At 43.1% G+C, this 27,787-nt stretch overlaps 1 protein-coding gene and 1 long non-coding RNA gene across 3 annotated transcripts in view; one reads left to right on the top strand and one right to left on the bottom strand.

The window, feature by feature from the left end:
• The window catches only part of LOC140716697 (retinoic acid receptor RXR-beta-A-like), a 67,378-nt gene that overhangs the window by 24,898 nt on the left and 14,693 nt on the right, over positions 1 to 27,787 (bottom strand). For both annotated transcript variants that reach the window (XM_073029517.1, XM_073029519.1), the window contains exons 2-4: positions 22,807 to 23,033; positions 11,643 to 11,784; positions 473 to 652 (exon numbers count right to left, since the gene is read on the bottom strand). In XM_073029517.1, coding sequence (XP_072885618.1) covers positions 473 to 652; positions 11,643 to 11,784; positions 22,807 to 23,033 — 549 coding nt within the window. The remainder of the gene's footprint in view (positions 1 to 472; positions 653 to 11,642; positions 11,785 to 22,806; positions 23,034 to 27,787) is intronic.
• On the top strand, positions 2,374 to 15,808 carry LOC140716729 (uncharacterized). The gene is made up of 3 exons (XR_012096362.1): positions 2,374 to 2,491; positions 3,133 to 3,292; positions 13,739 to 15,808. It is a non-coding gene; the product is annotated as an uncharacterized lncRNA (long non-coding RNA).

Raw genomic sequence — 27,787 nt, 5'->3', positions numbered from 1 at the left:
GATGATGGGAAGATGAGGGAACCGGAGGGCAGGTTATGAGGATAGGGGAAAGAGAAGAGCTGAGAGGTTTGCAGGATTCAGGGAAAACAAAGGTATTGGGGGGAGGGGGAGGAGAGGAAAACAGTGGACGGTGGTTACCAGAAGTCAGAGAAATTGATGTTCACACCATCAGATTGGAACGAATGTGACATGTTGCTGCTCTAGCCTGTGTCTGGACTCAACGAAGCAGTGGAGGAGAATGTGGACAGATATATTAGTGTGGGAATGGGAAGTGAAATTTGAAATGGCTGGTCACCGGGAGACCCTGACCATTGTGGCAAATGGAGCAAAGATGTTTGATGAAATGACCCCCTTTCTGCGCCAGGTGTCATCTCCCACCAGAGGACCAGTGGTGAACAGATTGGAATGAGAGACCTCCAGGGTAAGAGCGGTGCTGTGGACAGGGGGTTTAAAATTATAGAGCCGAACCTACCTTCACGCTTCATGCCTGTGGCCAGACACTTCTGGTAGCGGCAGTACTGGCACCGGTTGCGCTGCCGCTTGTCCACCGTGCAGTCCTTGCTGTCGCGGCAGGTGTAGGTGAGGTCCTTGCGAACCGTGCGCTTGAAGAAGCCCTTGCAGCCCTCGCAGCTGTACACGCCGTAGTGTTTGCCTGCACATGACACAAGCCAGAGGTCAGACAGATTTTGAGTTGTGCCATTGAATTGCACAGCAGGGAAACAGGCCCTTTGGCCCAACTCATCCACATTGCCCATGTGATTCCCATTTGTCCGAGTTTGGCCCATATACCTCTAAATATTCCCTATCCAGGTAGACAATGTAACTTCACCTGGCTCTACCACATCCTCTGGCATATACCAAGCACCCTCTGTGTGCGAAGGTTTGCCCCTTTTGAATGTCTGCCCTCTCATGTTATGCCCTCTAGTGTTTGATTTTCTTTCTGAGTACATTCACTCTCTGTGTGCATCCTATGTCCCATGATTTTATACACATCGATAACATCACCCCTCAGTCACCTAGGCTCCAATGAAAGCCCAGCCTGCACAACCTCTCCCTGTAACAGGTCCTGCTGAGTTCCTCCAGCATCTTGTGTTACTCTGTATTTCCAGCGTCTACAGAATCCCATGTGCTTATCACTGACAAGGCCAGCATTTCTTGCCCACTTTTCATCGCCTTAGAACTGAGACTGTTGCTGACAAAGTCAAAGAATCACAGCACTACAGCACATAAGTTGGCCCTTCAGTCCATCTAATCTGTGCCAGCTTCGTCTTATACCTAGTCCCATCTACCTGCTTGTTCTACACTTGTCTCACCCTCTGAGTGAAGAAGTTCCCCCTCAGATTCCCTCTTCAATATTTTACCTTTCAGTTTAAATCTATGGCCTGTGGTTCTAGTCTCACCCAACCTGAGGGAAGAAAGACTGCAATCAGAAGATTCGGATAAGGAGTTTGTACGTTCCCCCTGTGACTGCGTGTTTTCCTCAGGTGCCCCGGTTTCCTGCCACATTCTAAAGATGTATGGGTTAGAATCAGTAAGTTGTTGGCATGCTATGTTGATACCAGAAGCACAGTGATACTTGTGGGCTGCCCCCACCCCCAGCTCATCTTCGGGCTGTGTTGGTCATTGGTGCAGACGAAGTATTTCATCATATGTTTCAATATTTTGATGTACATGTCACAAATAAAGCTAATCTTTAGAAACAAAACTAACAATCTATCCTATGTATACACCTGATTACATTAATGGGTCTGAAAAAGCCAGACTGGGTAAGGAAGCCAGTGGGTTTTTCTTGACAATTGGGTCTTTCCTTAATTGGTTATGAGAAAAATCCAGAATTATTTATCAAGTCTTGGAGCCAAACAGCACAAATCAGGCCACGTCTCATCACGCCCATACTGACTATCAAGCACTCATCTATACCAATCCCACTGGTTAGAAGCAATATACACTTTGGCAATTCAAATGCTCATTCAGATATGATTGATTTATTTATTCATTTGTCATGAAACAGCCCTTCAGACCACTCCACACAGCAACTAATTTAACCCTAGCTGAATCACTGGACAATTTACAGCTACAACTCACACTTTTTAACACCATCATTCCCACAATCCTGATTGAGAAGTTACAGAACCTGGGCCTCTGTACCTCCCTCTGCAATTCGATCATCAACTTCCCTACCGGAAGACCACAATCTGTGCAGATTGGCGATAACATCTCCTTTTTGCGGATGATCAACACTGGTGCACTTCAGGGGTGTGTGCTTAGCCCACTGCTCTACTCTGTCTGTATACACATGACTGTGTGGCGAGGCATAGTTCAAATACCATCTATAAATTTGCTGATCATAGAACCATTGTTGGTAAATTTTCAGATGGAAACGAGAGGACGTACAGGAGCAAGATATACCAACTAGTGAAGTGGTATTGCAGAAACAACCTTGCACTCAATGTCAATAAGATGAAAGAGCTGATGGTGGACTTCAGGAAAGGTAAGATTAAGGAACACATACCAATCCTCATAGAGGAGTCAGAAGTGGAGAGAGTGAGCAGTTTCAAGTTCCTGGGTGTCAATATCTCTAAGGACCTAACCTGGTCCTAACATATCGATGCAGCTATAAAGAAGGCAAGACAGTGACTATACCCCATTAGGAGTTTGAAGAGATTTGATATGCCAACAAAAACACACAAAAACCTCTCTAGTTGGACGTGGAGAGCATTCTGACAGGCTGCATCACTGTCTGGTGGGGGGTGGGCTTCTGCACAGGACCAAAAGAAGCTGCAGAGGGTCATAAATTTAGTCCGCTCCATTTTGGGTACTAGCCTTCAAAGTACCCAGGACATCTTCAAGGAGCAGTGTCTCAGAAAGGCAGCATCCATTCTTAAGGACCCCCAGTACCCAGGGCAAGACCTTTTCTCACAGTTATCATCAGGTAGGTAGTACAAAGCTGAAGGCAAGCACTCAGCGATTCAGGAACAGCGTCTTCCCCTCTGCCATCCGATTCCTAAATGGACATTGAACCCGCGAACACCACCTCACTTTTTTAATATATATTATTTCTGTTCTTGCACAATTTTTAATCTACTCAATATATGTATACTGTAATTTATTTATTTATTCTCTCTCTTCTAGATTATGTATTGCATTGAACTGCTGCTAAGTTAACAAATTTCATGACACATGCTGGTGATAATAAACCCAATTCTGATTTACAACGGCCAATTAACCTACATCCTTGGACCTTGGGATGAAATTGGAGCACCCAGAGGAAACCTCTCACACCTGGAAGAAGGTACAAACTTTCTTAGAGGTGACACTACAATTGAACTCTGATGCCCCGAGCTGTAATAGCATTATAGTAACTCCTTTGCTACCATGGTGCTCCTAAGCACAGAAAGTCTTTGCCTCCACCTCCCTCCTAGACAGTGCATTCCAGATTCTAACCACCTTCCTGTGAGAAGAAATTCTTCCTCAGATTCCCTCTGAACTTACCTTAAACCTTTGCCCACTGGTCTTGGACACCTCTGCCGAGGGGAAAATACTTCTTATTACCTACTCAATCTCTGCCCTCTTAACTGTGCATACCTCTGGCAGGACATGCCACACCTCCTGCACGCCAAGGAAAACAAATCCAACCTCTCTAGTATCTCCTCATAACTATGCTACTCCATCCAGGCAACATCCTGGTGAATCTCCTCTGCACCCTCTCCAGTGCAGTCATATGCTTCCCACACTGTGATGACCAGAACTGCATACAATACTCCAGCTGTGGTCCAAACAACATTTTATAAGGTTATACCAAAATCTCCCTCTCATACTCTCTGCCTCAGTAAATGTAGGTTTGCATCTGCTATGCCTCTTTTCACCAACTTATTTACTTGTGCTGCCATCTTCAGGGATCTTTGGATTGATACACCGGTGTCTGTTCCTCAGTATTTCCGAGGGCACTACCATTCGTGGTATATAGTACATCAAGACCCTTACTTGACCTACCAAAATGAATGACCTCACAATTTCTTGGAATTAAATTCCATCTATCATTTCCCTGCCCAATATACCAGTTGATCAGTATCATTCTATAGCCCTCCTCATTATCAACAGCATCACCAGATTTCATGTCATCTGCATACCTACTAATACTACATCTATATTCATATCCAAGTCATTATTGTGTAAAACCTTCCAGTCACAAAAAGCAGCCCTTCACCATCACCCCATGTCTCCCATCATTAAACCAATTATGGATCGAGTTTATTAATTCACCTTGGATCCCAAGGGCTCCAAACTTCTGCACCAGAATTTTACCTCCTTTTCAAACTTAACATGCTCTAGAATTGGCCATCTCAGCTGCACTGTCACGGACAGCTATGGAGACCAGTTCATTGGGTACACTTAAAACAGAGGTTGATAGATTCTTGATTAGTAACAGAGAGAAGCAGGAGAATGGGGTTGTGAGGGATAATAAATCAGCCATGATTGAATGATGGAACTGACTCGATGAGCCAAATGGCCCAGTTCTGCTCTTAGCTCTTATAGTCTTAATCTCCAACTATAATCTGTAATGACTACAGATAAGACTTCATTCATTCCATTCACAGATTGTCCCTTTGGTCCTTAATGGGCCCTATACTTTCCATGGTTACCACTGTGTTCTTCACATACTTGCAAAACTCATTGCAATTTTCCTTCATCTTAAATGCCAATAATATTTCACAAACTTCCTATACCTTCCTGATTTTTTAAGCAACCTCCCCTCTCCCTGAACCACTCCATACTCCTGAAGGTCTGCTCCCATTTTCAATATCCTCTACTTACCACATGCTTCCCTTTCACCTCTGGACCAAACCCTCAATATCCAGAGCTCCCTGTCCTTTCTCTTCACCCATAGATGGATGAAGTGGCCCTGCCTGATCTCCAACTATGTTAAAAGATTACCACTTCAACTAGTTACTCCAATTGCTGTAGTGGGAACCAAATTCATGCCTCCGTATGCAACTCCACTTTGGCATACCCACTGATTTTTGCATGAGTTTGGTGGGCTAGAAGTTGCCAATTATTGAGACACAATAATGTGACACAATAGTGTTGCATTTAGCACAATGCTTTACAGCATGCCAACTGTAAGATCAAGATTCATAAGCACAAGAGATTCTAAAAATGCTGGAAATCCAGATAAAGGCAACATACTGGAGGAACTCAGGTCACCCAGCGTCTAAGGAAAGGAATAAAGAGATGACAACAAATTGGACCAAGACCCATCACCGCTGATTCTCACAATTCTCACCACCATCTATAAAGAGTTTATACATTTTCACTGTGACTGTGTGGGTTTCCTCTGGGTGCTCCGGTTTCCTCCCACATTCCAACCACATAGGTTAGGGTTAGTGAGTTGCGGGTATGCTAGGCTGCCACCAGAAGTTTGACGACACTTGCAGCACGATCTTTGCAGATTCAATTTGATACAAAAATGACACATTTCACTATATGTGAAAAATAAAGCTAATCTTTAATCTTTATCTTTCAAACGAACTAGTTAGATAAGAAAACTAGCTGACTGCCGCTTGAAACATCACTGTGGCTTTTTTGATGACTGTGAACACAAGGCACATTAAAATGTGAAATTTATTGTATATCAAATGCACCCACACACCCCATTAAAAAAAAATCAAGCTAATTAATTCAGAGATTCCAGATCACCTCATTTACTCCACTTCAAGCATTCATACAACACAGAAGGGGCAGTGTGTTATTCCAGTCATAATGAATTTGGAAAAGTTGTTGTGGAAATAGATGTGGGTGCCTTTGCACACCAGACACTGAAAGGAAACACGCAGAGGCAGCAAGCAGTTAGAACTCAAATGGTACAGTGCCTTGGAAAAGCATTCAGACTCCAATCCTTTGTTCACATAACTGAGGACTACAATCAGGTATTTTGATCAATTTAACTGAGAATTTTTATTTCTGAATCAGTTGCATCTTTTTCCACAGTGGAGCCCAAAAAACAGGGAAAACACGAAAAACTAAAAATTCAAAAACTGAAATGTAAGCTGCTCAGAAGTATTCACCGCCCTTTGCTCAGTACTTAGTTGAACCATTGATGACAGCTATTACAGCCATTAATCTTTTGGGAATCAGCAAGATAGAGCTGAGGATGAGCCAGCAGGTTTACAAGTAGAATGATGTGTGTAACATGAATGTAAGGAAGGATAAGCCAGTGACTGGGTGCAAATGCAAACAGAGCAAAGAGTTAAATTGTACCACAGAGGCAAAATTCAAAAGGACAAAGAATGCTGAACTGAAAGTGCTGTATTTAAATGCAAGTGGTATTCGGAATAAGGTGGACGAACTCGTGGTGCAATTAGAGATTGGTCGGTATGATGTTGTGGGCCTCACCGAGTCGTTGCTGAAAGAAGGCCATAGTGGAAGCTTAATGTCAAAGGATATACTTTGTATTGGAAGGACAGGCAAGAAGGCATAAGCGGTGGTGTGGCTCTGTTGGTAAGAGATGGAATTACATCTTTACAAAAAGGTGACAGAGGGTCAGAGAATATTGAATCTTTCTAGTAAAATTTAAGAACTTGCCAGGGTAAAAAAAAAACCATTATGGGAATATATAGGTCTCCAAATAGTAGCCAAGATGTGGAGTTGAGATTTAAAAGAGAGCTGGAAAAGGGATGTAATAAGGTTAATTCAATTGTAATGGGGGGACTTCAATATGCAAAGGGTTTGGGAAAATCAGGTTGGTGTCGGATCGCAAGAGACGGAATTTGTTGAATGCCTACAAGATGGCTTTTTAGAGCAACTTGTGCTTGAGCCTACTCAGGGAAAGGCTATCTGTTGTGTAATAACCCTGATCTTAGTAAGAAGCTTAATGTAAAGGAACCCTTAGGGGGCAGTGATCATAATATGATTGAATTCATACTGCAATTTGAGAGAGAGAAGCCTAAGACACATGTATCAGTATCACAATGGATTAAAGGGAATTACAGGGGCATGAGAGAGAGCTTGCCCAGGTAGACTGGAGGAGGATACTGGCGGGGATGATGACAGAGCAAAGATGGCTGAAGCTTCTGGGAATAGTTCACAAGGTGCAGGATAGATATGTCCCACTGAGGAAGTTGTTCTCAAATATCAGGCCTAGAGAACCATGGCTGACAAAGGAAGTTAAGGCCTGCATAAAAGCCTAGGAAAAGACATATAAAGTAGCAAAAGTGACTGGGAAGCATTTAAAATCCAACAAAAGGCAACTAAAAATAGCTACAAGAGAAGAAATGATGAAATACAAGGGCAGACTACTAACCAATAATATAAAGCAGGATACCAGAAGTTCCTTCAGTTATATGAAGAGTAAAAGGGAGGTGAGAGTTTATATTGGAGCACTTGAAATTATTCTGCTGAGATATTAATGGAGGACAAAGAAATGGCAGATGAACTTCATGGGTACTTTGCATTTGTCATCACTGTAGAAGACACTAGCAGTGTGCCAGAGGTCCATTAAGTGTCAGGGAACAGCAGTGAGTGCCATTGCTATTACAAAGGAAAGATTGCTAGGCAAACTCAAAGGTCTTAAGGTGGATGTCACCTGGGCCAGATGGCCTACATCCCAAAGTCCGGAGAGAGATTGCTGAGGAGATAATGGCTGAATTGGTCATGATCTTTCAAGAATCACTTAATTCTGGCATGGCCCCAGAGGGCTGCAAGATTACAAATGTCACTCCACTCTTTAAAGAAGGGAGGAGGCAAAGAAATGAAATTATAGGCCAGTTAGCCTAACCTCAGTGTTTGGAAAGGGTTGGAGTCTATTATTAAAGATGAGGTTTCAAGGAACTTGGAGACTAATGATAAAAATAAGTTAAAGTCAGCATAGTTTCTGTAAAGAGAAATCTTCCCTGACAAATCTGTTGGAGTTTTTCAAGGAAGTAACAAGCAGGGTGGACAAACGAGAGGCAGTGGATGCCATTTACCTGGATTTTCAGAAAGCATTTGATAAGGTGCCACACAAGGCTGCTTAACAAGATATAACCCTATGATATTGTAGGAAAGATACTGGTATGTATCTTTGAAAGAATGGCTGACAGGCAGGAAGCAGTGAGTGCGAATAAAATTGGCCTTTTCTGGTTAGCTGCCAGTGACTAGTAGTGTTCCTCAGGGGTCAGTATTGGGACCGCTACTTTTCACAATGCTTATCAATGATTTAGATCATGGAATTGACTACTTTGTGGCAAAATTTGCGGATGATATGAAGATGGCTGGATGGGTAGATAGTGCCGAGGAAGCAATGCATTTGCAGCAGGACAGACAAATTGGAAGAATGGGCAAAAAAGTGGCAGATGGAATACAGTGTTAGGAAACGTATGATAATGCACTTAGTTAAAAGAAACAATAGCGCCAACTATTATCTAAAAGGGGAGAAGATTCGAACATCAGAGGTGCAGAGAGATTTAGAAGTCCTCATGCAAGACTCCCAGAAGATAAATTTACAGGTTGAGTCTGTGGTAAAGGTGTCAAATGGAGTGTTGGCATTTATTTCAAAAGAAATAGAACATAAAAACAAGGAGATAATGCTGAGGCTTTATTGGAGTATTGTCAACCATATCTCAGGAAGGATGTGTTGTCATTGAAGAGAGTCCAGAGGAGGTTCACAAGAAAAATTCCAGGAATAAAGGGGTTAGCATATAAGGAGCGTTTAGCAGCTTTGGGCATGTACACACTGGAATTTAGAAGAATGCAGGGGGATCTCATTGAAACCTACTAGAAATGGAAAGGACTAGATAGGGTGGATGTGGAGGGGTTGTTTCCTATGGTGAGGGTATCCAGAACTAGGGAGCACAGCTTCAAAATTGAGGGATGAACCTTTAGAACAGAGGTAAGGGGAATTTTTTTTTTTAGCCAGAGTGTAATATCTGTGTAATGTTCTGCCACAGGTTGCGGTGGAGGACAAGTCTGTGGGTATAGTTAAGGCGGAAGTCAATAGTTTTCTGATCAGTCAGAGAATCAAACGATATGGCGAGATCCAGGATCAGCATGATGGAATGGCATAGCACACTTGATGGACTGAATGGCCTAATTCTGCTCCTGTGTTTTATGGGATACAGTTAAGTCTCTGATAGCTTTGCACAAAGTGATGGCGCAAGATTTCCCAATTCCTCAAGCTGAGCCAGATTGGTTGGGAAGCATGGAGGAGAGCAATCTTGAGGTTTTGCTAGAGATGTTCCATCGGATTAAGGTCAGAACTAACTGAGCCACTCAAGGACATCAATTTTCTTCATTTGAACCCACCCCATTGTTGCTCTGGCAGTATGCGTTTGGCTTAAACTTTCTCCACAGTTTAAGCTTTCTGGTAGAGGCTAGCAGGTTTTTAATCCAGGATCTCTCTGTATTTAGCAGCATTTTTTCTTCCTATCAATCCTGACCAGATTTCTAGTCCCTACTGCTGAAAAGAATCCCCATGGCATGATGCTACCTCCACTATCCTTTACAGTAAGGATGATGTTATCTAGTTGATGCGCAGTATTAAACTTATGCCATATGTACGCCTAGGTTGAGGCTGCAAAGTTCCAACTTTGTCTCATCCGACCACAAGACCTTCTTCCACAACTTTACAGTATCTTCTAAGTGACACTTTTCAAAGTCTTTATGGACAAAGATATGATGTTTTTAATCCAGGGCTTCTTCCTTGCCACTCTTCCATAAATACCCTTCTTGTGCAAGGCCGTGATTGAGGAGCCATGAACTTCATCTCCAGTTTCAGTCACTGACTTCTGCAGCTCACTCAGAGTGAATGTTGGTGTCACAGTAGCCCCTGTTACAAATGCCATTCTTCTCCACCAACTAAGTTTGGAGGGGTAGCCTAACACAGCCGGTGTGGCTATGGTTTCATGATGGACTGCATTGAGCTCTGAGCTCGTTTGAGATGGTCTTGTACTCTTCCCAGATTTGTGCTTCTCTCTTATCATTTATCTGACTTGTCTTGAATGCTCTTTTTGTCTTCATTTTGGTTTGGTCTGTTGAAAATCTACCAATGTTGTTGGACCTTACAGAGAGAGAGAGAGAGGGTATTTATTGTTATGGAATACACACAAAATGTTGGAGGAACTCAGCAGGAGGGTATCTTGCTCCTTCCATTTCAGTCCTGAAGGAGGTCTCAGCCCAAAACATTGATTGTTTATTCCTCTCATTAGATGTTGCCTCACCTGCTGCGTCCTTCCATCATTTTGTGTGTATTACTTAAGGTTTCTAGTATCTGCAGACTTGAGTTTATTATTTATTCTTATGAATTCATTGAAAACAGGTAATCCTCCAATTTTCTACATCAACAAGTTGCATGTTGGCAAATTAATGCAGTATATTGTATACTGCACCCGAGAAAAGTCCTTTCAAAGGGGATGAATATTTTTTAGACTCACAATTTTGTTTTTTTCTTTTTTTTTAAATCAATTGTTGACAGGTTTTTATATTTTTCTTTTTTATTGGACATGTTGCACAATGTTTTATAGATTAGTTCAAAAAAATGCGACTTCAACAAACTTTAAATTTAGAAATGAGACAATAAAATGTGAAAATATTTGTGGGGGTTGAATACTTATTCAAGGCACTGTATGTTGGCTTTCTCCATGAGTGTTGAATACAGAGGTATTGTCCTGTTATTTATACAGGGGAATATACACAGAGTATTATGTTCAGTGTTGATGTTATCCAAGTACACATTAACAAATTGCCAACTCTCCTCTGGACAAGGACAGATTAGGTTAACTAGGTTTGTATTCACAAGAGCGCAGAAGAAAAAGAGAGAAACTTGCAAAATGCTGACAAGGTTTGATAGACAGGATGTGGTGAGGATGTTTCTTCTGGCTGAGCACGTCTAGACTGAGAGGATTATACTCTCAGGTTACAGGGCAGGAGGTGTAGAACAGAGATACAGAAAAATTACTTCACTTGGAGCTATGGATGCACCACTACTAAGGACTGCTGAGGCGAAGTCACTGACACAGAGGAGGAGATATTTAGATTTCCAGACAAAAAGTTATAAGGAATTGCAGGAGGAGGGTGAGGGCGGCACAAGTAAGGCCTTGGGATAGATAATTATCCATGTTCATTCTGAATACAAAGCCAATTTAAAGGGTGCAAGGTCTAACCCTGATCCTATCTGCTGAGTTAAATCATGGGACAATACAATTCCTTATTTTCAACTGTGGTCTAGTCTTTCTTTGAAATCTCATCCAAATACTTCAAATAGAAAAGCAGACAAACAGACGAAAGCCAAATACCTCATATTAGAGTGCATGCATATAAGGTGAAAAAGGGGAAGTTCATAGGGGACATGTGGGGCAATTTATTTATATCCCTGTGCTGTACCCATTCAACCTTCTCGGCTCCAAGACTGCCATATTGCATCACTCCAGAGAACCAACCACACAGGGCCCACAGACACCACCTGAGAGAGGCTGAACAACCAGAAGAAACTCAAATCCAGGCTGACTATTCAAGTCAGGAGTACAAGGGCAAATTTCAGTCACACTCACTCACAGTAATTCACTCAGCGCAGACCAGAATCACAAACTCACACTGTGGATTTGGTACAACTATTAGTCCTAGAGAACTAGGTATCCATTAGTCTGTATTTAACCCTGGGCACATTTTACCTGAAGACCTGTCTCCACAAATGGAACAGACACGTCTCAAGGATGAGGTGGTGGAGCCAGCTGGGTACACCCCCCGTGACAACTGTGCCTCATCGGAACTGCTGACGCCATGCATCCCTGACATGCTCACAGTGGAGTTGACCTGAAAAACCAACAAATTACGAAAGTTACAAGGCAGAAATCCACACTATTTGCATGGGGGGGGGGGGGGGGTGTGGGTAGCATTCTGAGAATGTCTCAAGAGGTGGTTGAGCCCAGCACTGGAAGCATCTCCAAGCTCATCTCCTATTGGCTAGTCTACAACCCAAATTAAATGAATGCTGGCTTTTCCAACTTTAGGTAACCCACACCTCCAGTAAAATTCACCTCCCCCCATCTTTCTCCCTCTATGCTCCCATTTTTGCACTCCTTTTCAATACCTCCTCTATCACACATGTACACACCCTTCCTGATCCCATCCATGTCATCCACTGATCTCCCTACCTCTCCCCACCCCCCCCCCCACCACATCTGGCTCTATCTACCTGTCACCTCTCCCCTCATTGTTCCCATGATCACCGTACTTACTTACCAGATTCCAGCATGGGGAGCCTTTGGGTTCCCACTTATTACACTCCAGTCTATTTCTACCTTCACCCTTCCCTCTCCCCACCTGGCTCCACCTCTATTTGCCATCCTCCACTCTTCTCTCAACTCATTCCTTTCCCTGGCTCCATCTACCATCATCCTACACCCCCGCCTCGGTCCACCAATCACCTACCAGTTGCCCCTCTCACCCCTCCTCCTCTCCCTTACATCGGCTCTCTCCTCTCTCAATCCCGATGCTGGGTCTTGACTTGAAACATCGACAATTCCACCCTGCTGCTCAATTCACTACCCCAGCAGCTTCCAGCATTTTCAAAGAGGCAGTGGAGCTCCTTGTAGTATGACTTTTCAAACTCAATGATGACTACTAAACTCCTTAATCTTCTCACCTAACTACATCATCGGATAGTTCCTCATCCCTTAATGTACTGTTTTACTTGCAAATCACTCCCGAGATTGGCCTCGGCCCAATTTGCTGCTGAAGCAGCAATCATCGTGTCTGTATACTGCCATAAGAGTCTGTATCATTGGATTTGATTGTCAAGCAGTATATTCACCACCCACAATTCACCAGCACCAATGCTGACACTGCGCTAGTAGGATTTCATTCTTTTCACAATTTTGACATAAAAATTAATACTAGTTTCAGGTATTTACATTCATAAAAATCGCATTCTGCGGAAGATATTTGTCCATCACAGCTGTCAAGTTGCAAAATGAGTTGCAAAACTCCAAGCTCTCTGCCTTTACTCAAATCAGTAGTAAAGATTAGCAAGATTAAGATCTCTCATAGTACATTAACCAATATCCCAAAAACGAAACAAGACCACCTCAGCTACAACCTGTGGACATTTCAAAATTTATAAAACATCTTTCATTCCCTCACAGCCAATAGTCTGATAAAGAACAAACATGAATTATTAGTCATTTCTCTCTGTAACTTTGTTGCCTCCATCTATCACTTCTCAGCCTCTGTCCATGACCCAGCACATATTGTCATAAGGAAAGTGTATTAGCGTATTGACTATCAAGAGAGGTTAAGGAAGTTCAACTTGTCACTGAACACCCTAACAAACTTCTATAGAAGTACTGTTGAAATGAACCTAGCTGGTTCTATCATAGTCTAGAACAGCAGTTTGACTGACAATAACATATGAAGCTGTCGAGCTCAGTGGACTGTGCTCAATACATCACGGCACAGCCTTCCCCACTACCTACAGGATGCACTGCCGCAATCTGTCAAAGTCCCCAAGACTCGGGCTATACCAGCTTTTTACAGCAAAATTCAAACAGAAACCTCAAGTCCCACACCACCAGGTTCAGGAACTGCTACTTCCCTTCAACCATTAAATCTCTGAACCAATTGACACAATGCTAAGCACTATAGTTTAGCAACACTAAGACCACCTTGCACTAAAATGAAGTTTTTTTGTTCTAACTGTGTGTTTTCTTGTTAAAAATTCTGTTTAATTTATGTTTCTCTTGTGAATGGTGCATTTTTTTAAATTTAGAGATACAGCGTGGAACAGCCCTTCCAGTCTAATGAGCCACACTGTCCAGCATCTCACCTATAGCCTAATCACAGAACAATTTACAATGACCAATTAACCTACTAACCAGTACATGTTGTGAACTGTGGGAGGAAACCAGAGCATCCGGAGAACACCAAAACGGTTCACAGGGAGGATGTACAAACTCCTCACAGATGATGCCAGAACTGAACTGCGGACTGAAGCTGTAACAGCGTGTCGCTAACTGCTACACTACCATGGCGCCTATGATGCTATGTGTCTGTGATGTTTCTGCAAGCAAGATTTTCAATGCACATGTGCATACATATCCTTGTGCAGATGACAATAAACTAGACTGACTTTATTCTTCCTTCCTCCACCCTCCTATCACCCCTCCTCACCTGGATCTACCCATCACCTGCAGCTCTTACTCCACCCTTCCCATCTTTAAACTAGCTATCTCTCCTCTATCTTTCTGTCCAGATGAAGTGCCTCTACCCAAATATCAACTGCCCCTTCACCTAAAAAGATGCTGCCTGACCTGCTGAGTTCATCCAGCAACTGTAGTCTCTTGTGTCTCCATAAATTATTAGCCGCCTTACACAAATTTGGGGCACACAAGAATGACTTAAAATCAAGTCAGTTGCTTTGAAGCATTAACACTGCTGTGATACAGGAGACCATCTGTATTCAGCAACCTCCTAATAATTCCTATATGTGTCATCTGTTCACCCATATACAGCAATACCAAGGGTAGTCATAGCCAAAGGGCGGTAGTGGGGACGAGCTCCCACTGCTAAACAAATGCTCTTCATGGCGTACATCTCAAACAACCTCTGATAACCAAGTCCAACTCCTGGCATAGTTCGTGTGGCATAGTTCTTATGCCCGGCAGAGCTGTCTCACTGACAGGAGAAGAGGCAAAGGCGGACCACTGGCACCTTAAAACCAGTTGCTCCGGGCAGATAGGGCTTGTTAACCATAGATGGTAGCTCATCTAGGAGACGGAAAACTCCGATTTCAAATCTTTGCTGCCTTGTGGCTATACCCGCTCATGGGAAAGGCTTTGGGAGTAAACCCCGAGGAAAATTCTGGAGTCAGAGTCCCAAAGGCAGCTGACTGCTGTACCCAGCACCGGCACGGCAACTCCTGCGATGCTGCTGGCATCAAACTGTATCGACCTTCATCGTTCCTTTGGACCTGTCATCAGCATGGAGAGGGGGGTCCCACTGCATGGTCAACAGACGGATCTCCATATCAACTCTGCCCTGGCTTGCGCCCTGGAGAAGCCACTTCTGGTGACTACCAGAGGCACGGTACCCATGCTCGACCACGATCAACGGAGGCCACACATGAGAAACTCTTCTTCAGTGATGCTGATCAAGAGGGAAACTTTGGGAAAACTCCCCTTTTTCTCAAACCTTAGGCATTTTTACACTCACATGAGACAACAGACAGAGGGTTTCAGTGTAACATCTCAGCTTAAAATCAGTATCTCTAATGTTGTGAACTCTTTTCAATGCATGACTGGGAGTGGTGGTCTCAATTTTTATACTCCACTCAAAACTGGAGTAACCCAGTGGTTTCTCCGCAGACACATAGCCAAAAATGCACCACTGTGACTGATATTGCAACCATATAGGCAAAGAGTGCCATTATTTTGAACCTAGCAGGATCCCAGTGGGAGCAAAAAAAAAGGTATTTTATGTAAGTGAGAGCTTTTGTCAAGGGCCTTGCACTTGAACAGTACACAAAATATTTCTACCTCAGCAGTCAGTGCTGTTCTAGGTTTTTTGATCCTTCAACAGAAACAACTCAAACTATGTAGCACCTTAGAGCACGTGGGGATAAAACCTAATCTTCAATCAGAAAAATGTACAATTGGAAGCCGTCCAAAGATCCCCATCTTCAGGGCCATGCCATATTCTCGCAGCTACCGTCAGGCAGGAAGTACAGAAGCCTGAAATCCCACACCACTAGGTTCAGAACAGCTACTTCCCTTCAACCATTTGGTTTTGAACCAACTGGCACAACCCTAATCATCACCACAGTATAACAAAATCAGGAGCACAGCACTAAAATTGACCTTTTTTGTTCTAATTGTGTTCTTTCTTGTAATAATTGTGCATAATGTATGTTTATGTTTTACCTGTGAATATTGAGTATCTGATGCAATGTGCCTGTGACGCTGCTGCAGGTAAATTATTTTATTGCAGTTGTGCATATATGTACTTGTACAAATGACTATAAACTCAACTTTAAATATGTTCTGCTGGAAACCGACATGAGAGTGGCTATTAAGAAGCAATTATAGAGGCACATAAACACGCAGGGTATGTGTGGATATAGAGTCATAGAAGAGTACAGCACAGAAACATGCCATTTGGCCCATCTAATTCATGCTAAACCATTTAAACTGCCATACAGACCATATGCAGGCAGATTAGTTTAATTTAGCATCGTGGTTGGCACAGGCACAGTGAGCCAACGATCCTGTTCCTGTGCTGCTCTATGTTCTAAAATAGCAGACTGCCAAAAATACTAGCTATCATAGCCCTATTCCATCATTAGAAATCTGACTCACTTACTCGAACAGCACCACTTTCTGCCCTGTCCTTTATCCCCTTATTTAACAGTAACCATGCAAATAACTCCCGAGTCTTGGCTGAAAGAAGAAACAGGAGCAAGAATAGGAGAATTTTCCTCGAGTTGCTCCGCCACTAAGATTGTGACCAATCCAAGGTAAACAGAGACAAAAGCCTTCTCAAGGAACATAAACAGGAAGCAGATTGTCAAAGTAGATGTCGGTCTCTTAGAAGATGGACTGTGGTATTAATAATTGGAAAGGAGATTCTAAGAACATCTGAATAATAATAGATAAACACGGGGCTACCGGAATGATGGAATTTAAAACAAAATCTAACGCTATAAACAAACCACAGAGTAACCCGAAAGGGCTAAAGGCCAACAAATTCCCTTGACCCAATGAGCTGCTTCCAAGGGCCTTTAAGGAAGTGACTACAGAGGTCATAAATACATTGATCGTAGTCAACCAGAATTCCCTGGATCCTGAGGTCGTCCCAGAGGACTGCAAAACCACAAATGTGATACCACAGAAAAAGCATGAAATTATAGTTCAATTGGCCTAACATCTGCCAGTGGGAAATCCACAATTATGAATGGAATAACAATATAGCTAAAAAATACATAAATTAAGAGGTTAATGTAGCTTTCTGATAGGGAAATAATGTGTGATGGATTTGCAAGTGTTCTTTGTGGATATGGCAAAGAGTATACACAGTGGGAACCAGCAAGTTTTGCCAATATTATCAGGTGATTCACCTTCATTGCTGTAGCAGAACTGGCCAGTCCACTGTTGATAAGTCAGATGCCCTCTTTTCATTAAAACAACCTGACCTGCTGGGCTTATCTTACAGCTTTACACCACACAACTTTGATGTTCCCTTGTGTGCTTTCACACTTTAACTACCCTCATTTTATTGCTTTTGGTAATCTCTGTTCTATCTAACTGCTCCAATTAACCTGTCAAACAGATTGCTTCAAAGTACACTGCAGATGCTATGGTCAAATCAACACGTACAAACAAGCTGGAGGAACTCAGCAGGTCAGGCAGCATCCGTTGAAATGAGCTAAATTTCAATCTCATTTCAACGGATGCTGCATGACCTGCTGAGTTCCTCCAGCTTGTTTGTACGTGTTAAACAGATTACCTCATTTCCAGAGGAAACAACCACACCCCATCAGAGATGCTTTCTATTGATGAGGGGTCTTAACCTAAAACATCGACTGCCCATTTTCTCTCACAGATAGTGTCCGACTGTTGAGTATCTCCAGCAGTTTTTATTTACTCCAGGTCTGCATCTACAGTTTTCTGTCAAAGGTAATTCCCTTGTCCTAGCCTTCTTCCCCTTGCTGAAAAGTACGAGGGGTGATTGATGTTCGTGGCCTAAGGTAGAAGGAGTCGATTTTAGAAAACCTAGCACATTTATTTCTCAACATAGTCCCCTCCTACATTTACACACTTAGTCCAGCGGTCATGGAGCATGCGGATCCCTTCTTTGCAGAAGTCAACATTTTGGACCTCCAGAAGTGGTTGACAACGGGTGTGATTGATAAGTTTGTGGCCTAAGGTAGAAGGAGATAAGTTATACAGCTCTCATTACATGCACGTGCAGATCAACTCTGAGGGATTATGCAGAAAGTTTGAAGTTAATAATTCATCTCCTCCTACTTTAAGCCACGAACTTATCAATCACCCCTCATAAAATTACTCCCAGTTTTGACAAAGGAGCATCAATTCAGACAGACAGACAGACTTTATCGATCCCAAGAGAAATTAGGACATTAACTCTGTTTCCTTCCCCGCAGATGCTTCCTGAGCTGTTGAGCATTTTCTGCCTTTATTTTAGATTTCTCGTGCATGTCATTTTTATGATATTCACATTCCATCTTTTTGTCCATTTACTAATGTTTTCAATAGTTCAACTGTTCCATTTAAGATCAGAGAATGTATACAATGTACAACCTGAAATTCTTGTTCTTCGCAGACATCCATGAAGAGAAGTGATCCAAAGAATCAGTGACAGTAAAAATATTAGAACACAAAGCCCCCCACTTACCCCCACGTACAACCAGCAGCAGAGCAATAATCGTCCCCATTTTTGTCAGCAAAAATGCGTCAGCATCCTCTACCCATCAAACAAGCAAGAGCAAAACCTCCAAGAAAGACATGGTCTGCAGTACAACAAAAACTAATCTGACATACCACAGGCTCTCTCTCCCCCTTTAAAGGCACAGAGAGGTATCACACAGGTGTCATGCAGTTTGTTTTATTTCCTCTTATTTTTAAAATCTCTGATTTACTGCTTTCTTTTAAATTGGTTGGAGGAGGAGCTTAGGATAATAGCACCTAACGACGACTCCTTTGCTTGCAACTTCAGAAACAGCTCTATTTCTAGCTTTAACGGCTCCTCAGTAGATATCGTTGACAGCACCAAAATTCTTGGTGTTCACCTGGTGGAGAATCTCACCTGGTCCCTCAACACCAGCTCCATGGCAAAGAAAGCCCAGCAGTGTCTCTACTTTCTGCGAAGGCTGAGGAAAGTCCATCTCCCACCCCCCCATCCTCATCACATTCTACAGGGGTTGTATTGAGAGCATCCTGAGCAGCTGAATCACTGCCTGGTTTGGAAATTGCACCATCTTGGATGGCAAGACCCTGCAGCAGATAGTGAGGTCAGCTGAGAAGATCATCGGGGTCTCTCTTCCCGCCATCATGGACATTTACACTACACGCCACATCCGCAAAGGAAACAGCATTATGAAGGACCCCACGCACCCCTCATACAATCTCTTCTCCCTCCTGCCGTCTGGGAAAAGGCTCCGAAGCATTCGGGCTCTCACGACCAGACTATGTAACAGTTTCTTCCCCCAAGCTATCAGACTCCTCAATACCCAATGCCTGGACTAACACCTTGCCCTATTGTCCTGTCTATTATTTATTGTAATGCCTGCACTGTTTTTGTGCACTTTATGTAGTCCTGTGTAGGTCTGTAGTCTAGTGTAGCTTTCTCTGTGTTGTTATTTTTTTTTAAACGTAGTTCAGTCTAGTTTTTGTACTGTGTCATGTAACACCATGGTCCTGAAAAACATTGTCTCATTTTTACTACTACTGTACCAGCAGTTATGGTCGAAATGACAATAAGAGTGACTTGACTTGACTTACTATCTCTATTTTTCTCTTTCAGGGTTCTTTTGAAGAACCTGACTGGAGTTACATGCTGAATTCAGTTCTCTGTGGAAGTGGGACACCACCCCCCCCCCCAATTCATCGTAAATCAGCAAGTTGTTTTGTTAAGTTTCCCCTCTCACCATGAAACGGAGACACCTCTTTTTCCCTTATTAGGGAGAGAGAGAGCCTGTGGTATGTCGAATACTAAGTAGTCTTCGGGGTACTGCAAGTCTGTCTCTTTTTTGATGCTTTGCTGCACACTTGAGTGCTCGGTGGGGGAGTGCAGATGCTTTTTTGCTGGTGGGGGAGGGGGGCTGTGGGGTTCTAACATTCAACTACCATTCATTCTTTGGGCAACTCCTCTGCTTTTGTGGATGTTTGCAAAGAAAAAGAATTTCAGGATGTATATTGCATACATTTCTATAATGTTAAATGCATTATTGAAACGTATTGAATCTTTACTCAGCTTTCTATTCCCAGCCATACAAGATTAAATCGTCCCCTACAGTACTTGTAAATCTACCAGTGATTTAATGGAGAATAAGTTAATTTTGTCCAACGAGTCAGCACCACAATTCAATCATAGATTTCCCCCCTACTCCATTCTCATGCCTTCTCCCCATAACCTAATCAAGAACCCATCAATCTGTGCCTCAAGTACACCCAGTGACTTGGCCTCCACAGCCCTTCCTGGCAATGAATTCCACAGATTTCTTCATCCTCTGGCTTAAAAAATTCCTCATCACTTCGGTTTCAGTAGGACACACCTTTGTTCTGAGATTGTGGCCTCAGATTCTAGACTCTCCTATTAATGGACACATCTGCTCTACACCCATTCTATCCAGGCCTTTCAGTACCCGATAGGCTTCAATCAGACCCCCTCGTCCTGCTGAGGTAGGGCTTGCTGAAGCTGCACAGCTCCCATGTTTCCAAACGTCACCAAGATCCAACGTTCCCACTCCTGCGCCATCTTTTCAGCCGTGCATTCTGCTCTTTCCTTTTTCATTGGTGCATGTCACTAGGAGTAATCCTGAGGTGACTAACTTTGCGACTGTGTGCCTTCATCTCTTTCTTAATATGACCATAGAATTCATTGGGTCTGAGGTTTACTGCACACAAACAGGACCTTTACCTCAACTCATTCATGCTGACCTGAGTTAGTCCCAGTTACCTGCATTGGAACCATATTCCTCTAAATCTTTCCTATATATGTACATGTTCGAGTGTCTTTTAAACAGTGTAACTGTATCTGCCTCTACCACTTTCTCTGGCAGCTTGTTCCATATACACACCACCTGTTGTGTGGAAAAAATGCCCAAGTCCATCTTTCCCTCACTTTAGACCTCCCCCCACCATCTGTAAAAGAGTGTAACCATCCACCTTAGTTATGCCCCTCAAGATTTATAAACCTCCCCAAACTTCCCCAGGGGAAAATAACAGCCTATCTGGTCTCCCCTCAGAACTCAAATCCTCCATTTCTAGAAATCATTTTTGTGAATCGCTTCCTGAATGATCCTTCCTATAGCTGGGAGACTAGAATCGCACACAGTGCTCTGTGTGACCTCAACAGTAATATCATGTATTTTCCTGACTGATGAAGGCCAGTGGGCCAAATGCCTTCTTCACTGAGCTGTCTACCTGCCTCACCACTTTTGTGAAACTGGCCCGAATCATCCAAAGCCAGTCCTTCCCTAATCAGTGATGTCTCTTACTCTTCCTTGAAACAGACACAATGACTGTACCAACTTGATCTGCTCCCATGCTCTCCATCACTTAACTGGTCCAATACAGCCTCTGCTTCAAGCAACTCAAGAGTTCCACACTGAAGCACTGGGTACGAGGAGATGGTCCCTTTACTCTTCAAATAAATAATTACAAAGATGGTTAATAAAATAGTTTCTCTTTGGGACTCAACTTTTTCAAATAACTGATAGAAAAGGTAGAATGGGCTTCTCCTCTGGACAAAGCCACTTATCAGAATGACTCCTGGATTTAATCATAAAGACAAATATTTAAAACCCCAGAATTTGCCCACGTTTAAGACATCAACTGTATAAAGAAACTATATTCAGTGACTGGGGAGTCCAGGACAGGGGACCATAACCAAAAAATTACAGCCAACCCTCGCAGAACTGAAATATTTTCCAAATGCAGTGGTGGGGAAAAAATCCAAATCTCTTCCATAAATAGTAATTATAGACAATAGACAATAGGTGCAGAAGTAGACCATTCGGCCCTTTGAGCCTGCACCGCCATTCTGAGATCATGGCTGATCATCTACTATCAGTACCCGGTTCCTGCCTTGTCCCCATATCCTTTGATTCCCCTATCCATGATACCTATCTAGCTCCTTCTTGAAAGCATCCAGAGAATTGGCCTCCACTGCCTTCCGAGGCAGTGCATTCCAGACCCCCACAACTCTCTGGGAGAAGAAGTTTTTCCTTAACTCTGTCCTAAATGACCTACCCCTTATTCTCAAACCATGCCCTCTGGTACTGGACTCTCCCAGCATCTGGAACATATTTCCTGCCTCTATCTTGTCGAATCCCTTAATAATCTTATATGTTGCAATCAGATCCCCTCTCAATCTCCTTAGTTCCAGCGTGTACAAGCCCAGTCTCTCTAATTGTTGCCAAGTCACTTCCTGAATTGAGATCCAAGACAGATTTTAGCCTTTATGGTTATTTTTAGAAAAGGCAATCAGGTCACTAAATGAATGATAGAAAAGGCTCAAGGAACTAAGTGACCTTCTCCTCATTGTTGTATGCTTCATAGTTCTGCAGCTTCGCAGTGCAGGCTGAAGTCCATGAGACACAAGATACTGCAGAGGCTGGAATCTGCAGCAATAATCAGCTAGAACAACTCAACAGGGTCGAGCAGCATCTGTGGATAGGAAGAAATTGTTGATATTTCTGGCCAAAATTCCTTTTACCCCTACAGATGTTGCTCAACCTGCTGACTTCTTCCAGCTGACTGTTTGATCCTGTATTTTCTAGCAACCTTGTTCAACCCTTTCTGGGCCTCCATCAACCAAGTCAGTTAGGAGCTTTGGGATATCAGCTTACTCAACTGTCCCAGGCAACTAAACTATCTCTCTTTGTTCTGGTCAAGATTCTTCCAACGCATCCTGATGCTGCTCCACCCACAGAGTTCCATCAGCTGATTGTTTTCTCCTGTAATTTCTGGCACACTTGTTCAACCCTTTTCTATGCCCCTATCAACCAAGTCAATTAAGGAAATTAGTACCCAGGTGATCCCCAACATGGAAGCAGCCTCTCTCCCCACAGGTTACTGGGTAAGATGAAACTCCACTCACATGAGGACTGCTGATTGAGCTATATCCCAGAGAATGGGTTGACACCACCGTGGGTGAGCCTATGGAAGAGCTGATGACTGAGAAGGGGGAGCCAATGCTGCTGGCTGGTGAGCTGACTGACGACGAGATCCCCGACCCAATAACAGAAGAATGCAGGGGTGGCGAGCTGTTGATAGACCGGCGATGTTGCGGGGAATTCACGGAAGAGCTGTCAGGGCTCCTGGAATCTGCAGGGAAAAGGAACAGGTATTAGCAATCCAGTAGGGTTAAAACAGGCCCTTTGGCACACCCTGGTAAATTGCTTCACCATCGTCACATGCACTGTGGTACAGTGAAAACTTTGCTTTGCATGTCACCCACATAGATTACTTCATTACAGCAACACATTGAGATTGAACAAGGTAAAAACAAGAACAGATTTCAGAATAAAGGATTACAGTTGCAAAAGGCATATGCCAAGATGGAAGGTCATGATAGGGTGTATTTTGTGGTCAAGTAACCATCTTACTATACTAGGGGACTGTTCAATATATATAACCACATAGAAGAAACAGTCCTTGATCCTGCAGGTACACACGTTCAGACTTTCATATCTTCCACCCAATGGGTTTCAGCAAGGCTTCTGATAAGGTATTATTTTGCAAGGCTTATTGAGAAAGTAAGGAGGCATGGGATCCAAGGGGAAATTACTTTATGAATCCAGAACTGGCTTGCTCACAGATGGCAAAGAGTGGTTGTAGACAGGTCATATTAGACAATAGACAATAGGTGCAGAAGTAGACCATTCGGCCCTTCAAGCCTGCACCGCCATTTTGAGATCATGGCTGATCATCTACTATCAATACCCGGTTCCTGCCTTGTCCCCATATCCCTTGATTCCCCTATCCATAAGATACCTATCTAGCTCCTTCTTGAAAGCATCCAGAGAATTGGCCTCCACTGCCTTCCGAGGCAGTGCATTCCAGACCCCCACAACTCTCTGGGAGAAGAAGTTTTTCCTTAACTCTGTCCTAAATGACCTACCCCTTATTCTCAAACCATGCCCTCTGGTACTGGACTCTCCCAGCATCTGGAACATATTTCCTGCCTCTATCTTGTCGAATCCCTTAATAATCTTATATGTTGCAATCAGATCCCCTCTCAATCTCCTTAATTCCAGCGTATACAAGCACAGTCTCTCTAACCTCTCTGCGTAAGACAGTCCTGACATCCCAGGAATTAACCTTGGAGGTCGGTGAACAGTGGTGTGCATCAGGGACCTGTTTTAGGACCCCTTCTCTTCGTGATTTTTATAAATGACCTGGATGAGGAAGTGGAGGGATGGGTTAGTAAATTTGCTGATGACACAGGTGTTGTGGATAGTATGGAGGGCCGTCAGAGATTACACCGATAGGGTACAAAACTGGGCTGAGAAGTAGCAGATTAAGTTCAACCCAGATAAGTACGAGGTGGTTCATTTTGGAGGTCAAATATGATGACAGAATATAGTATTAATGGTAAGACTCTCGGCAGTGTCGAGGATCAGAGCGATCTTGGGGTCTGAGTCCACAGGACACTCAAAGCTGTTGCACAGGTTAACTCTGTGGTTAAGAAGGCACACAGTGCATTGGCCTTCATCAACCACCTGAGTACATGTTCGGCACAACATTGTGGGCCAAAGGGTCTGTATTGTGCTGTAGGTTTTCTATGTTTCTAGAATGTCTGGGGTGAATAAGATTGTGTTGGCTGTGAGATGCGTAGACAGAGTCCATGAAGGGCAGCTCATTTCCATGATGTACTGAGCTCCGTCCACAAGTCTCTCCAATTTCTTGTGTTCACAGATGGAGCATTTATCTACTATGCTGTGATTCATCTGGATAGGATGCCTCCTGTGGTGCATCAGTAAAAGTTGATTAGTGTCAAAGGGGAGATGCCAAATTTCTTTCGCTTCCTGAGAAAGTAGAGGTAGCAGTAAGCTTTCTTGGCCAAGGCATCTACACTTTTGCTCATGGCACCAATCCCATTTATCAACACTTGGTCCATATCTTCTCTGCCTTGGTGATTCAAATGCTTGTCTAGATACATCCTACTGGTTGTGACAGTCTCTGCCCTTCAAGCAGTGTGTTCCAGATCCCAACGATCATCTCAGTGAAATAACTCTTCCTCAAGTACCCTCTAAATAGCATTTTCCCTTTTACCCCTCGAGACTTGTTTTTGATACCTACAGAATATGATCCAAATACTGGGGAAAAGAATATTCCTTAGTGGATTCTGTATCATGGATTAATTGGTTACAACAAATTTCATATCACACAACCAGTTCTACATATTAGATCAATTAATCACACTCATACACACAATTCAACTAAGCACAACCAGTCTGATTGGAATGTGTAATTTCTCCCTATATCAGAATCTGTTCAAAATCATCACACAACAGAGACCAGATTGGCAACATGCTCTGTTCCCTTGCCACCAACTTCTCTCCACATAACCAGTCAGCCTCATCACACTGGACCTCGAAGTCAAAGTAAATTTATCAAAGTGTGTATCTGTCACCATAAGCCACACTGAGATTCATTTTCTTGCAGACATTCACAATAGCTACAAAGAACCACAACAGAATCAGTGAAAAACTACACAAAGTGCAAAGGACCAACTGTGCAATTACAAAAAAAAATAAGACAAGTCATAAGTAATACTCAGAACATGAGTCGTGGAGTCCATGAAAGTCAGTCAGTCCATGAGTTGTGGAATCAGTTCAGTGCCGAGGTGAGTGAAGTTATCTAGTTCAGGAGTCAGAAGGGTAAAAACTGTGTCTGAATTTGGTGGTGTGGCTCCTACAGCTCCTGTACCTCCTTCCCAAGGGCAGCAGAGAGAGCACGGCCTGGATCATGGGCATCCCTGACGATGGATGCTGCTTTCTTGTGGCAGCACTCCTTGTAGATGTACTCAGTAGTGGGGAGAACTTTTCCTGTGATGGACTGGGCAGTAGTCACTATTTCTTGTAGGCTTGCTCTATGTCTGTGCTGTCGTCAAGACATGATTTCTATCCCTGTTACATGACAAGTCTCAGCCACTTCCTTCTCAGCTTGCCTGCTTCAGCCGTGGTTCTGGACTTGACAGCAACAGGCTAAGGTGACCACCATCGTCACACTCACCGTAAGCATCCACGTCAACGTCCTAACTTACACCCTGATCATTCACCCTTCCTGTACTTGCCGCCTTGCACTGGTCCCTCTTGCTCTGAAATCGTCCCATCATCTTGATTCTCTGCCTCTCTGTCCCACTGAGAAAACAGCACCACCACTCCAAAGTTAGTGAGCCAAACACTCTCCATAGCTCACGTCTATTGGTTCTTTAAATTACATCAAAGGAAGATAATCACTTTGAGCTTTTCCTTAAACTTCCAGACTCCAGTTTGCATTTTCTTTCATTATTAATATCAATGAACCTGAGGTGACCACCAAGAAATACCAGGCCCTTAGCTTCAAACGCCAGATGATCTTCAAGATGTTGGAGCTGAATTGCAGACAAATAGGCGAAAGTTCAGAAAATTCACATCTGCTTTAATTAGCTGCAGTCATCTACAAAGGTGGATGGGCGGGTGAGTGGAAACCAGCCATCCCCCCTCTCAGTCCTGATGCAGGGTTCCACCCTGAAAGATCAGCAAATCTTTCCCCTCCTCACAGATGTAAATCGACCAGTTCTTCCAGCAAATTTTTGTGGGGGTGGAGGAATTTAAACAGCTTATATAGCGTAAAGCACTTTAGTTGTGCTTGTGAAGTTGGGAGCGCCACAGTAGTGTAGCAGTTAGCATGACACTATCACAGCTTGGGGCATTGGGGTTAAATTTCAGTACCCTCTAATAAAGTTTATACATTTCTGTGCATGGGTTTCCTTAGGGTGCTTCAGTTTCCTCCCACAGTCCAATGACATACTGTTTAGTAGGTCAACTGGTCATTTTATATTGTCCTTTGACTAGGTTAGTGTTAAAATCAGTGAGTTGCTAGGCAGTGCAGCTCTGTGGGCTTATAGAGCCTATTCTGCACTGGACCTCAAAATAAAATTAAAATTAAATGAAGTTCAAAGTAAATTTAGTTTGTAAATGTCACTACTGTATATACAGTTGGCCCTCCTTATCCATGGATTCTGCATGCGCAGATTCAATCAACCGCAAATCGCAAAAACCCAGAAGTGCTCTTTCAGCACTTGTTGTTTGAGCACGTACAGACATTTTTTCTTGTCATTATTCCCTAAACAATGCAGTATAACAACCATTTTACATAACATTTACATTGTATTAGGTATTGTAAGTAATCTAGACATGACTTAAAGTATATGGGAGGATGTGCGTGGGTTATTGTGGATCGGGATCGAAAAAAATCGGAAGTTCTCTTACTAAGTAAGTCGGAACAGGTACATCCGGTATTATTTAGCGTCAGTTAGTCAAACGTTTGTCTTAGTATATAGTATATATTTAACCTTTCTATGCATATAAAATGCTTAAGAACGTATGCTTCAGCGCCAGGTTCGGGAACGGAAGTTCTCGGGACTTGGTACAGATTTCTCCCTAGTGCGCTCTCCACCATGCCAGGTTGATGTGCAGGAACAAAGACTCAAAACCCCAAAACCCAATAATTAAACCACTGCGTTGCTTAGTAATAATTGTAGTTTTCATCAGGGCAGAGCCTTTCTCACTTTATCCTTTAAAATTGTCCCTATCATTGACCGACGTAGCCTAATGCTTTTCCAATGACCAATGGCGTTTCATCTCTTTCCGATCGCTTTATTATTTCCACTTTATTTTCAATCATGATCGTGATTATTTTTGTGAACAGAAACTCTGTGCATTCAGATCACTGGCGCCAGGTCCTGATGTCCACTGCACTGAGACAGGTTAAATAAGGTCTGGGGTTCCGCTGGGTCCTAAGGTTCACTGGATTGAGACAGGTTGAATAAGGGACTTGAGCATCCGCGAATTTTGGTATCCGTGAGGGGT

The sequence above is a fragment of the Hemitrygon akajei genome, chromosome 2 (genome assembly GCF_048418815.1).
Source record: "Hemitrygon akajei chromosome 2, sHemAka1.3, whole genome shotgun sequence".
NCBI classification, from domain to species: domain Eukaryota; kingdom Metazoa; phylum Chordata; class Chondrichthyes; order Myliobatiformes; family Dasyatidae; genus Hemitrygon; species Hemitrygon akajei.
The sequence above is the reverse complement of the archived record's forward strand: the minus strand, read 5'-3'. Positions and strand labels throughout refer to the sequence as shown.